At 38.6% G+C, this 13,721-nt stretch overlaps 1 protein-coding gene across 1 annotated transcript in view; it reads left to right on the top strand.

Annotated features, from left to right (window-relative positions):
• UBE2N (ubiquitin conjugating enzyme E2 N) overlaps window positions 1-6,836 on the top strand; it is a 37,167-nt gene extending 30,331 nt beyond the window's left edge. Inside the window, exons 2-4 of the mRNA XM_047867973.1 lie at window positions 4,847-5,093; window positions 5,287-5,427; window positions 6,107-6,836. Coding sequence (XP_047723929.1) covers window positions 4,847-5,093; window positions 5,287-5,427; window positions 6,107-6,147 — 429 coding nt within the window. The 3' untranslated portion in view covers window positions 6,148-6,836. The remainder of the gene's footprint in view (window positions 1-4,846; window positions 5,094-5,286; window positions 5,428-6,106) is intronic.
• Window positions 6,837-13,721: the final 6,885 nt, after the last annotated feature.

Raw genomic sequence — 13,721 nt, 5'->3', positions numbered from 1 at the left:
AACTCTGTTTATTATCTAGAATTTTACTGTATATTATTCAATCATTGCCTTAAAAAACGTAGGAGACCTTCCATTGCTATAGTGAGCACAAGCGTTACTGAACTTTAAAGGGGGGAAAAAACCTAGTTCGTGGATTTAGTTGACAGACTGTCAAGTGTTACAGTTTACTGTGGTGTATAATTCTGGGATTTGCTCTTCAAGTCCCAGTAGATCTATTGATGATCAGATCAATTTGATGTTACTTAATTCCTTCTTAAAGTATTTATTGGTGAAAAAAATATTTACAGCATGAATTATTATACTTCCTCTGTTAAATGAGTTTCCTTGAGACTTAATCATACTGTCACTTAAATTCATACTCTACTTTTATGTACTTCCTTTTCTACTTTTTAGTAACTAATTCCCTAAATAGTCTAGGGTACTTTTTGTTCTGTATGACCTAAACTCAGTTGCTACCTAGGATTGGGTCCTAGGATTGCTTTTAAACAAGTAGGTCACAGTGCAACTAATGGTTATTCTATTTTCTTTAGAAACAAACTTATTTAATAAATCTTAAGATTTGTTATTGTGCTTTGCTCTTAACATTCTTTTTCAGTTGGTTGTATAGGGCTATGGCCGCCTTATGGGATCTCGTTTAAGTCTTTCTGCAGTATTATATTTTTTGACCTTCATAGCAACTGCATGAGAGGTAATCTTAATTATATAGATAAGGCAGCTGAGGCTCAGAGCAGTGTAAATTATTTGCTTAGAAATCGTAGTTAAGTAAGCAGTGTGGTAGGAATTTGAACCCATTACTTACAGACTTGAAGAAATCACAGTGTACTTCACTGTCTTTCTACCAAAAAAATAATATAAAACTAGGAGGTGTTTTATAGCTTACCATGTGTGAATAGTAAGTAATATGAAGGATTTTATTTCTTACCCAATTTTGCCTTTTTTGGGGAAAACAATGGACTCCAACTTCTGTGGGTGAGACTTGTTCCATTTGGTTTGGATTTTATTTGTTTTTCCTCCTATAATTTATGCTGTGGGTTTGGGAAATCAGTGCCATACAGTCAAATAATTACGCATCTGTTCATTATATCAAAATCTATGAGAACTTGAGAGCATATAAAAACTATTTGAAAAAGTCTTCCACACCTAAAAGCTTATTCTAGATTGTGCCCTGATGAAGTCTTGTAATTGACCAGGCCGTGTGATATGTTTACATGTACATTCTTTAGAAAGCCTCTGATTTTGCGGAGGAACTGAAGATGAGGAAGGAATGCAGTCTCTGACAGTGTGTTCTAAGAGTGATTTTGAGGCTATTTTGGGATATGATCTTGGAGGCCCTTCGGGAGCTTTTTATAGTCTTGAATAGAGCTGCTACTACTTTGTGTAACCAGGGAGTGGGGTTTGGGGCTCTTGGACCCCAGCCTTTTCTTTTTTTTACCAATCTCTCTCTTAATGGGTTTCTAAAAATACGAAGACCTGGGACAAAACGAAAGGAGGAGGGAGGTGAGGAGAGGCCAGAATTCATCCGTTTTTTTTTTTTTCTCATTCTTTTATTTACTCTTACTCTTCATCCTTAGTATCTTCACTCTTTTGCAAAAAATGAAGACTGGCCTCTTGTTCTGATTCCATGTTGGAGGACTTCCCGCAGTGGGAGGCTTCATTATTGTATCTTGAGATGTTTTTAATGCTCTAAACATGTTTTACTTTGAACCTTAGTTTACAGCATTTCGGCTTCCCATTTGCCCTTGCATTGCCATGATTAAAACAAAGCAAAAAACAAAAAAACAAACCAAAAACCTAGTCTCTAATTAGAGACTAGGGTGTTTTTGGGTTAAGGCATTACTTTAAATGGCTATGAGTTTATTAACACAATTTGGGAAAGGGTTTAATTTTTTATCTGGATCTTATGATTATGAAAGGTAAATCTTTTTTAGTATGTGCACTGTAGGCTTAGAGTGAAATGGTATTAAGGTGTATGGGTTTTCTGAAGTGAAGGCAGCATAAATACAGTATTCTCATTTTTTATATCTAAAACTGTTGATATGGCAGTGTTCTGAAACTTCTGATTGCACATGCTTATTCAAAATGTTGAAAATATATTACTAATATATGAAATTGTACTCAGTATTGTCCATTTCCGTTATTGCATGTTAACATTTTTTGGCTGTTTGTAAGTTGTTTATAAATAGAAGTTAGATTATTTCTTCCTATGCCTGAATGGATCCTTTTGTTTTCCTCCTCTGATGTGCACATCCTGCTTTGAATAACCCTGCTTTAATGTTAAAGATGAAATTCTGATAGTTGATGTGCACATCCTGCTTTGAATAACCCTGCTTTAATGTTAAAGATGAAATTCTGATAGTTTATCTCCCTGTTCTTTGTGACATCAAATAGATTCATAATTCAGCAAGTATTTATTGAACATCTGTGGTGTCAGGCACTGTTCCAGATGTTGAGGATATAGCAGTAAATAAAACAGGCACAAATCTCCTTTTATGGCACTTCCAGTCTGAACAAAATAAGTTAGATATGTAATATGTTAGTAGTGCTGTGGAGATAAAATAGGGGAACAGGGATAGAGGGAGGGTAGAGGTTAGGGTGGAATGGGGTTTTGCAGTTTCAGTTATGGAGGCTTCACTGAGAAAACACATTTGCATGAAGATCTTCAGAGCTGAGAGACAAACCAGATAGAAATTTGGGGGAAAAGAGCAAGTGCAGAGCTGTTTGAGGGAGGAGTATGGCAGGTTGGAGAGCTACAAAGAAGCTAATCTGGGTGAAACAAAGTGCCAGGGTGGAAGCAGGTTGGGGGAAACATAACTGAAGATGAGTTAAGAGTAGGCTGAGTGAGGGGATCACGTAAAACCTCTTCTTGGGGGTGCATTATAAGGAATTTGAAAAGTCTGTGAAATACAGACCCAGGAGGGAGTGGGGAGCACGGTCAGAAGCAGGAAGTACAAAGTTAGGCTATTGCAGTATGCTAGGTGAGAGCTTGATGGTGGCTTGGGTCAGAAGTGTGGCCGTGGGGTGGTAAGAAGTAGTCCAGTCATGGATATATTTTCATGTTTAAGCCAACAAAATCTGCCAATCAGGTTAGATGTGGTGGGTTATGAAGGACAATGTTTGATCCTGTTGGAAGGATGGATTTATGGTTAACTGATAAAAAGAAGGCATTGAGGGAGGAGCAGGTTGAGGGTGGGGAATGCTAAGTTTGGTGCTTATCAGATATTCAAGAGGAGCTGTTGAACAGGTCTTTATGGATGGAGGAAGTGTGATCCAGGGGAGAGATCTGTGCCGGATATGAATTTGGCAAAGCATCATACAGAGTGTATTTATTATTTAGATTTATTGGACTACATGGGGTCACTATGGAAGTGTGTAGTAGAGAAGCCCTAAGACAGGGTCCTGGGGCACTTCAATGTTGGGCAGATAAGAACCAACATGGAGGTTGCTGCCAGACTAATAGGAAGACAGGAGAACATGGCTAATGGCAGCTGGGTGAGGAGCAAGGAACAAGGAGGAGGGCAGACCAGCTAGAAAAGATGTTCCATTTAGGTCAAGTAAGATGAAGATTAAGCATTGTCCATTTGATTTAACTGTTCGGGAATCACTGCTGACCTCAACAAGCAGGTTAGTGGCTAGACCCTGATTGGAGAGTTGTGTTCAAGATAGGAGGGGAGGAGAGAAATTGGAGACAAGCAAGCATAGATAACTTTCAACAAGCAGCTGAGCAGTGGGGCATTAGCTGGTCTGGGGGGAGTGAGGTCAAGGTCATTTGCCCCTCTTATTGGGCGAAATTATAGCAAGTTTGTACAGTTTGGGAAAAATCCAATAAAGAAGGGAAGATGATTCAGGAGAGGAAAGAGATGCTAGAGCAATGTCCTTGAATAGGCAAAAAGGAGATAAGATCTAGTGCTTTCTTTAGAGGAGAGGTTAGTCTTAGCCAAGAGTGATGGCCATTTTATCGACAGTGACAAGAGGACAGGCAGAACACGTGGGCACGCAGTTGAAGGTGGGTATACAGATGCTACAGTGGGAACTTAAGGAGGTGTCTTTTTTTGTGAAATAGAAAGCAGAGTTCTCAGCCAAAAGTGAGGGTGAGAATGAAGATGCTGGAGGCTTGAAGAGAGAGAACGTTCGAGTACTTTAGGAGAGAGGGAGAAAGATGGAAAAGAGAACTAAAGATTGATTGTTGGGGAGCAGTGTAAGGGTTCGTCGTCAGGGTTGTACATATTTCTCTAGCTCTTTTGAGGTGCCTAGGCACTTGTCCCTACTACATTCCCTTCTGTTTTTCAGGGGAAAGATTTTTAGTGACTTTTAGTACTAATTTTACTTTTTATTTATTTATTAAAAAGATTTTATTTTTGAGTCATCACCACACCCAGTGTGGGGCTTGAACTTACAACCTCGAGATCAAGAGTTTGCTTGTTCCATTGACTGAGCCAGCCAGGCGCCCCAAATTTTACTTTTTAAACAGCTTGGTTTTAGTGGAGTTTAAAGAGAGCAAGTTGCCTTTACTTATGTGATAATTCCAGTGTTATTTTCTTTTTTCTCCTCCCTCTCCCCTCTCCTCACTTCTCAACTTAATATAAAATCAGTTTCATTAGCCTAATTTTTATTATCAACATATTTTCAGATATTTGTAGCTACAGAGTATATGTGTCATCAGTATTCATTTGCTTTTGCATTCAGCTGATTGGGATGATTTAAATAGTCTTATAAAATGAATAAAAACCCATCAGGAGATTGGAGAGGTTCTGTTAAGTCCAATTCCAAGAGGTGAACTTCTTAATTTTTAATTTGGTGTTCAGCAAAGTGACATTTGTTTGACGAATGCATTGTCTTTCTATTGTAGGAAACCCAGCGTTTGCTGGCGGAACCAGTTCCTGGCATTAAAGCAGAACCAGATGAGAGCAACGCCCGTTATTTTCATGTGGTCATTGCTGGCCCCCAGGATTCCCCCTTTGAGGGAGGGACTTTTAAACTTGAACTATTCCTTCCAGAAGAATACCCGATGGCAGCCCCTAAAGTACGTTTCATGACCAAAATTTATCATCCTAATGTAGACAAGTTGGGAAGAATATGTTTAGATATTTTGAAAGGTAAGTGTTACCTTTATTAATATATGCTATTAAGTAAGATTTCTCCTTTTTCTCTTAAGCATTCCATGTTGAGAATCTGAACATTGTAATCTTGCCTATTATATAAAGACCACAAAGGTCTGTGGGAATGAAATGCAGTAGTTCTGTGGCTGTTGTTTCATGCTTGATCATTCTGGGCCTGTTGCCTTCATAGATAAGTGGTCCCCAGCACTGCAGATTCGCACAGTTCTGCTATCGATCCAGGCATTGTTAAGTGCTCCCAATCCAGATGATCCATTAGCAAATGATGTAGCGGAGCAGTGGAAGACCAACGAAGCCCAAGCCATAGAAACAGGTATTTAATATCCATTCTCCTTCACACCACTTCCACTTTTTAAAACAAATACACACTACCTTTTAAAAAACTTCTTTTAGAGTCTTAGCAAAAAGAAAAAAATACATATCGAGAGGAGTAAGTCAGATCCCGCTTCTAGTATATGAGCACCTCTTAACGGATGTTTAAGCTCCAACTTCCGGCCTGCTTCATGACCCCCAAATTAAAGACAGCCTGTAATTGGGGGAGCTCTTCAACTCTTGTATAACCTATACCTGGTGTATCAAATACTGTGTGTGTGCTATTTATCTAGCAGTACATAGAGAAAACGGAAAGCTTTTTATAACTCCTTGAGCTGCTTTTGTATTTCATCTGATTAATAAAACTGTGTGTCACTTTAGAGCTAGGGAGTTTGAAATCAGTGAGCTTCTTCCTGCTACAGATTTTAAACAATTAGTGGAGAGCATTATATATCTAGAAATGAAGGAGACAAAAGGAGACAAGTCTTTTCATTCTGTTGAATTCTGTAGAACTTCTGGATTCCATTGTAGTGTTTTGTAATTAGACATATATAGGCTTTGTCTGATCCAGATGACAGAAAAATGGCATGAATTTAACTTAATACTAATTAATTTTTATAGTTTGGAAAGTAACATGAAGCTAAGTAAAATAATAATTGCATGTTTGTTTTTGTCTACAGCTAGAGCATGGACTAGGCTATATGCCATGAATAATATTTAAAATCGATCTGATCATCAAGTGTGCATCACTTCTCCTGTTCTGCCAAGACTTCTTCCTTTTTTGTTTGCATTTAATGGACACAGTCTTAGAAACATTACAGAATAAAAGCCCAGACATCTTCAGTCCTTTGGTGATTAAATGCACATTAGCAAATCTATGTCTTGTCCTGATTCACTGTTGTAAAGCATGAGCAGAGGCTAGAAGTACCATCTGGATTGTTGTGAAACGTTTAAAAGCAGTGGCCCCTCTCTGCTTTTATTCATTTCCCCAATGATGGTTAAAGTATAAAGCACTGTGAATGAAGGTAGTTGTCAGGGTTAGCTGCAGGGGTGTGGGTGTTTTCTCTTTATTATTTTTTTTGAGGGGGTGAGAGGTAGTTTTAATTTTATGGGCTCCTTTCCCCCTTTTTATGGTGATCTAATTGCATTGGGTAAAAGCAGCTAACCAGTTCTTTAGAATATGCTCTCTAGCCAAGTCTAACTTTATTTAGACGCTGTAGATGGACAAGCTTGATTGTTTGAACCAAAATGGGAACATTAAACAGACATCACAGCCCTCACTAATAACATTGTGACTTTGCTGTCAAGTGTAGAATCCTTCCTTCAAAAAAAGCTTGTGACCATTTTGTATGGCTTGTCTGGAAACTTCTGTAAATCTTATGTTTTAGTAAAATATTTTTTGTTATTCTACTTTGCCTTTGTACAGTTTATTTTACTGTGTTTCATTTTCCCAATGTGACAATCGTATTTAAAAATTAAAACTGATGGAACATTCTGTTTTGGTCTTCACCATCTGACAAGTCGAATGACAAGAGGTGGATTTTGCCAGTTTCTTTTCACTAATACAAACTTGTGTTAAGATATCACTGAATGGAGTATTTATAAGCTGGCCCTGAGCATGCATAAAGCATTGGTATCTGATATTTTTTTTACCTCCTAGAAATTTGAAATAAATGTGTTTGTGTTGTCTGATTAGTTAGATGATCATTGGTGTCTTGCCATGATGTTTGAAAATTACTGTACAGGAGAGTCACAGCAAAGCAGCCGTTGTGACTGGCTTTGTGTAGGACTCACATGTGCCACATTTGTTTGTCTGGCATTTCGGTTATGACCTTTTTCTTAGTTTTTGTCTGAAAACTTCATGTGTAATCACTGGTGTATGATACTATTAGGAAACACCAATCTGATAATCATTTGGGGTTTGCTGAGGCATTTATGAGTCTTCCTTGTAGACCTGACGAGCAGATCTCAAGCAACAGCTTGCATAAGTGTCATCCGAAAGGTTTCTTCCTTTGTGAGCATCAAATCCTCAGTTCATGATTCTTACTTTCATCCTTCAGTATTTGCTCTGGGAGCTATTGTTTGATATTAAGTAATTTTTTCTGCATTGACAGAGTTCCTCCCCTCAGAAAAACTGTTCTTTCCCACCCGTTTCCATATCTAATTTCTGATCCTTGTTATTTTTAAGTCATCAGTGTAGCCAGTCCTAAGTATGTAAATGTTAACCTGCGGGTTGGAACCTTTGTCTCTTGCAATTTAAGGTAATGGATATTGTAGCCCATCTGAATTTCCCCTACTCTTTATTCTCATAACTTCTGGAGTTTCTTCAGAATGTGGTGTATTTTATTGTGCTCCTATGTAAGATGAAGAATTATCTATTAAAATTACATTTTCAACATAACAAAAGGTTTTGATGACTGGTAACTGGTATCCTTCCAAATAAAATGCATTGCTTGGAAACAAATGTTAGTTTAATTCAGAATAAAATTGTTCGTAACCTTAATGTTGTAAATTTAAAGCTCTTAGGAGCAGTTATCATTTATCACAATTCTTGTGCTTGTACAGAGGGTGTCTTGCAACTAAGGAAACTGAATCTCATTCTGGGGCCGAAACCAACACTCAGGCAGTTCAGTAGAGAGCAGCTTTATTTTAATGCAGGTGACCCTGCTCGTGATGATAGCTAGTATCACATAGTGATTTGTATGTCATAAAATTCCAAATTTAAAGCCATTGTACCATAAAAATATGTCTAGAATAGGACTCTGATGTCTGCTGAATTAGAGTTATAGAAGCACTGAAATGGAATAATTCTGTTTTTGTTTCTAACATATGAATTCCTGATTTCATGGCATCATGTTTTTTCCCTTTGTAATTTTGCTAAGAGTCCCCATTGTTTTGATAAGACTTAAGCAGTGAGATGAAAGGAGACAGTTTGTTGATTGAACTTGCTTAGGATTAAAAAGGCTTGGGAAGGCCAGGGTAGATTTCAAAAACTGGCACCTACATCTGGCTTTTGGGCCTGTTTTCCTTGGCCCACACAACGTGTTTGGTTAAAATATTTTGAATTCAGTGCTAACGTTTTTAAAAGTCAGGAGATGCACGTGAAAACCCAGAGTTTTGGTGACCTGAATGATCTGAACATCTGGCTACTGCAGACATGACCAGCCTTTGTGCACAGCACCGTCTGGGAGGAGCTGAGCAGCAGCCGCCCTAACAAAGAGCTTGTCATTCTTTTCTCATCCAGTGACTCTCCAGTTGGTTAGAGTCCCCTTCCAGCCCGCTTGCCCCTTCATGTAGTCTTCTTCCTCTTCCCTTGTAAGCCTTTCATTTTGTGACTCCTAAGCTTAAGGAAACCGTTAATTTGACAGAAGCTTAATATGCATCCAACACTGTACTACTTGGGGATGATTAGGTGAATGAGATAGGCATGGGGCTTTCCCTTTTGGACCTTCTGATGGGGCAGGGGCACGGACAAACAGCAGTTCCAACTTTGCCTGGAGAAGGGAAAGGAAGTACTGGGGAAGGTCTGCTCTTCTGGATTCAAGCCAGATGAACACCTCCAGGCAGGAGGAACAGCATGTGCAAAGTCCTGGGGGAGAAGAAAAGAATCTGAATATGTAAGTGGCTTCTTAAAAATCGATTTTGCCTGTTAGGAGGAGCTTTTCTGAAATCCTGAGGCATTCATAAGAGCTTTTATGTTTTTTTATTTGATTTTTTGTTTTGTTGTACTGCTTTGTTGTTTCCACACTGGTTATTCTTGGTCCTGCCTGATAAGATCTTAGATCTGAAGTGTATAGAACTTAAACCCTGCTCTAGACCAAGAACATACTGCAATACAAAATTGCAGAAGCATTTTATTTTATTCCCTGCCCTGCCCCCTACAGAAGTAATTTAAAATAAGCTTAAATACAAGCCAGGATAGCTACAGGTGCTGTATAGTTTAGCACTGTTCAAGGAGAATAGGGGAGGAAATCTGGTATTCTGCAAGACATCATAAACAATTTTAGCGAAATGGAACTATTGGTGTCCTAAGAATCGGCATTATTTTTCTATTTGATGATTCAGGAATCTCTTGGCTATGCTAGCCATATCGATTTTTGTTAGTTGCAGCAGCAAAGGTTTAGAAAAGTAGCCTTATCTCGCAAAGCTGGCCAAAAAACAATTGAAATGCCATGATTATAGGGCAGCTAATTCATCAGCCTATTTAAGGAAAATGTAATATTTCATTGGAATAATGTATTTTTGGGCTGGGGGTAATAACATTTAGCTATTTAGCATGCTGCTTAGTTTAAGGAATTATATCGGGGGTTTATTTTTTAAATGATTTGATGATCACAAAAGCAAAACTTGTTGAATGTAATAACTTGAAAAAAATGTAAAGAATAAAAACCTGTAATCTTCCACCCAGACTGATGATACTTTGTTTGATACTTTGGCCATACTCCCATGTGTTAATTCCATTTCTCATTGATGTTGGAAATTGGGAGAATTTGTTCCAAGGGTTAGCTTTGCTACAGCTTACTACAAATTGGGTAAATTTCCCCTGGCTGCAAAACTAGAAGTTGGGCTACAGTTTTCCTGTTAAGTGTAGAGCTCAGCGTGAAGAGTTCAGGTCTTCCTTCCCAGTTACAACTTTGGCCTCCTTCAGCTGGTCTTATTTCATCTGTGCCTTTGGGTGTGGTGTTTCAGTTGTCTGAATGTAGACTTGCTACACTGCCAAGCCTCTCCTGATTTGATGTAATTGTTTCGAGGGTCTGATAGGTTGTCATAGACTAATTGCTTGAATATTTAGACCTTGCTTATTGTCTCTTGTAGCAGAGCAGCAACTGAGTCTCATTTTCATTTAAAAGTTCATTTCATCGTGTTCATTAAGGAGCTTTTAACACTTCTCCCTTGCTAATCATTTGTATCTATGGGGTAAAACAGGTCTTAGAAATCAGAAAAGATTGATAACCTCACCTCATCTTCCTGCCATGTAGAGTAACTAGCAGGTTTCCTTTTTGCATACTCTGATCCATTCTCACCCGCCATATTCCATGAAATGGTTCCATGATTGGGGCACCTGGGGAGCTCAGTCAATCAAATGTCCAACTCTTGGTTTTGGTTCAGGTCATGGTTGCACGGATTCTGAGACTGAGCCCCACGTCAGGCTCTGCACTGACAGCCCAGAGCCTGCTTGGGATTTTCTCTCTCTCCCCCTTCCCTTTTTTGTGCCCCCACCCCCACCCCCATAAGTAAACAAAGTATTCTGGCTTGAATTCAAGAGTAGACTACTCAAGACCTGAGAAAAGCAGTTTAGACATGGTAGATTGGTTGCACTAGATTTGAACTTGGTGCTGTTTTCCTTGTTTTGGCAGAAAGCATTAGGACTGTGAGTAACCAAGGGAATGAAGAAGGACCAGAGTCTTACAATCCGTTTTTTCCTTCTACAAGAAAATATTGGGGGCTTTGTGGCTATAGGTCTGTCCAACCAAATTACTCACCTCTGCCATTGTTGTGAGAAAGCATCCATAGACCATTTTAAATGATTGGACATGCTATATGCTGTGATATAACGTTAATTTTCACATGTCACAAAATATTTTCAACTACTGAAATTGTGGGAAACAACAAAAAAACCGAGTTTGCAAGCTGTACCAAAATAGGTGGGGGCTAGGTTTGGCCTGTAGGCCGAGTTACTCCCGCCTCACACTAGGCAGTGACTGATTATTCACTGCTCTTGTATTAGAACCAAATGTTGTGTCTCTCCAACCCCCTCCTCCTCTAAAAAGTGATACATTACTGTTGTTCCAGTAACAAAGATGGTACAGGTTTCTTTTTCCCCTTTTGCTGTTAATATGTACATATTTTGATAAAATTTATATACAGATTGAGCATTTATCAAACCTAGTTTTTTCATGCAAGATTATTGAACATTTTCACATTTAAAATTTCTTGGAATGCTAATTTTAAAATTAAAATTCTACTGGTTTTGAAATAAATCTGGGTTTTTAAAACAGTGACCTTTAGCAGGTAATGCTGCATAGTTGTGCTTTTTGAAATGTGTTCTTGAATGTTTACACTGTGGCATTGTATTTCCTTGGTATCCGTATAGTATCTGTTGATCCTAATTTAATCCCATTTGCACATTAAAATTTTTTTAATGGTTATTTTTGAGGGAGAGGGAGAATGAGTGGGGGAGGGGCAGAGAGAGAGAGAGAGAGAGAAAGAGAAAGAATCCAAAGAAGGCTCCAAGCTCTGAGCTTGTCAGCCCAGAGTCCGACGTAGGGCTCGAACTCAGACCACGAGATCATGACCTGAGCTGAAGTTGGACATTTAACTGAACCACCTAGGAGCCCCCCCATTTGCACATTTAAATTGATGTCAGTTTTACAAAGTCTGCAATATGCATCTTTAATCATATTTTGTGCATCTTGTCTATTTCTGTTGACTAGATTCCCAGAAGTGGAGCTGTTGGGTGAAAGGTTCATATGCATTTAAAATTTTGATAGGTACTACTCAGCTGTTCTCCAGAAGGCTATACTGATTTACATGCACAGATCCTTACCTGACCCGCATTGTCATTTATGTCTGCATAATATTTCATTACATAGACATATTACTTATTAGTTAACCATTGCCCCTTTAGGCATGAGTATGTTATTTCCATGTCTCACTTTAGTTGCCTAATCTTGGTACAGAAATCTTTGTCGACATTTTTGGACAGAAGTTGGATTCCTAGTGTAATAATTTGATCAGGAGATATGTTTTTAAGGTTCTTGATACACATTAATGGTCGAAGTATTCTTTTAACTTCATTTTAATTCTTTAAAGGAATGAGTTTTATTAAAAATTGAGAAAAACGCACCTGGGTGACTCAGTTAAGTGCCTGACTCTTGATTTCAGCTCAGGTCATGGTCTCTGGATTCTGCTTGGGATTCTCTTCCTCCCTTCTCTGCCCTTTTCCCTGCTCTCCTCTCTCAAACATTAAGAAAATTTTTGAGAACACCAGGTTTACAATACTGGCATTGGTGTTTTAATAACCAGGAAGTATCTCCAGGGGGTAGTTAGTATTCCATATACTGGTAAGAGTAGCTTTGGGGCTCATAATTAGTTGGAATCATAGCGAAGTAGACAAATTAAGACTGGCATCTGGCAAAAAGACAATTGAGCCTTTGAATAAATTTGGGTCTTTGTATAATGCAATAAGACAGGCCTTAGGGGCCTTCTCACCTTACTGCTGTTTAGCCAATGGCACTAGTCAGGAAGGTATTAAAAGTCAGGGGGGAAGGTAGCACCAGGGAGATCATTTTCAACCAGTTTTTTTGTATTTTTTTATTTTATAGCTCCACATAAAATGTTGCTAAGTACTGGGGGGGGGGTTGCATTATTAAATAAAATGTTGCTTAGGTAACACCTTGAAAGACGTTTTAGGAACTTATGTAAACACCTAGATAAGTCACTTATCTCTACTCCACTGGACTATAAGCTTCTTGAGGGCAAACTTACTCTGTGCTATATAAGTAACAATGCTGGGAATAAAGCAGATGCTGATTATTGCACAGCTTCTGATAAACACCAAGAACTTAGACAAAGTGTTAGCTGGAAACTTCATTTGAGACAGAATCCACTGTAGGGCATTCCCGCTTTCAACCACTTTGTGGAGAGTAATAAACTCGACTAGGGTTTAGGGTTTGTCTACGAAGTTCAGCTTAGAGGTACCTGCAGAGAATTCTTGTATCCCAGTGTGAAGACAGTATTGGAAGATGCCAGGCTTCCCCCCCCCCCCCCCCCCCCCCCGCAATAGTCCTAGTCAAAAGCCAAATGAGGTTTGAATGGAACTTTTACATGAGGATTCTTAAGTTGGTCTTGGGCAAACAGTATTTTGGGGAAATACAATGGCGGACAAGGTGACTAGCCATTTACCTTTCTAAAACAGCTAAGTGATGGTAGTATATAAAGTTATCTGCAGCATGTTATAGCAGAGTACTTAACGGAATAAAGTCTAGAAGAACTTGAAAATTATTAAAATCTACAGAGGAACAGAAGTGGCAATAAATAAGACAACCATAGCATGACACCATGAGAATGGTATCTAGTAAGACAAATATCCATTTGGGAGAGTAATGGCAGGTAACACCTGACTGGCAGGAAGTTCCTTTAAACCCAGTTAGGAAGTGGGAAGTGTATAAAATATAAACAGAGATGACCTTCCCGACCCATCAACGAGAGAACAGTAAAATTTTTACAATGGAATGACAAACAAGTTTTCCACTTGGACGATGTTCAGTTATGTTAAAAAAAAAAAAAAAAAGA

Source organism: Prionailurus viverrinus, chromosome B4, assembly GCF_022837055.1.
Source record: "Prionailurus viverrinus isolate Anna chromosome B4, UM_Priviv_1.0, whole genome shotgun sequence".
Classification (NCBI taxonomy): domain Eukaryota; kingdom Metazoa; phylum Chordata; class Mammalia; order Carnivora; family Felidae; genus Prionailurus; species Prionailurus viverrinus.
Note: the sequence above shows the minus strand (reverse complement) of the source record. Positions and strands in the feature narration are given on the sequence as shown.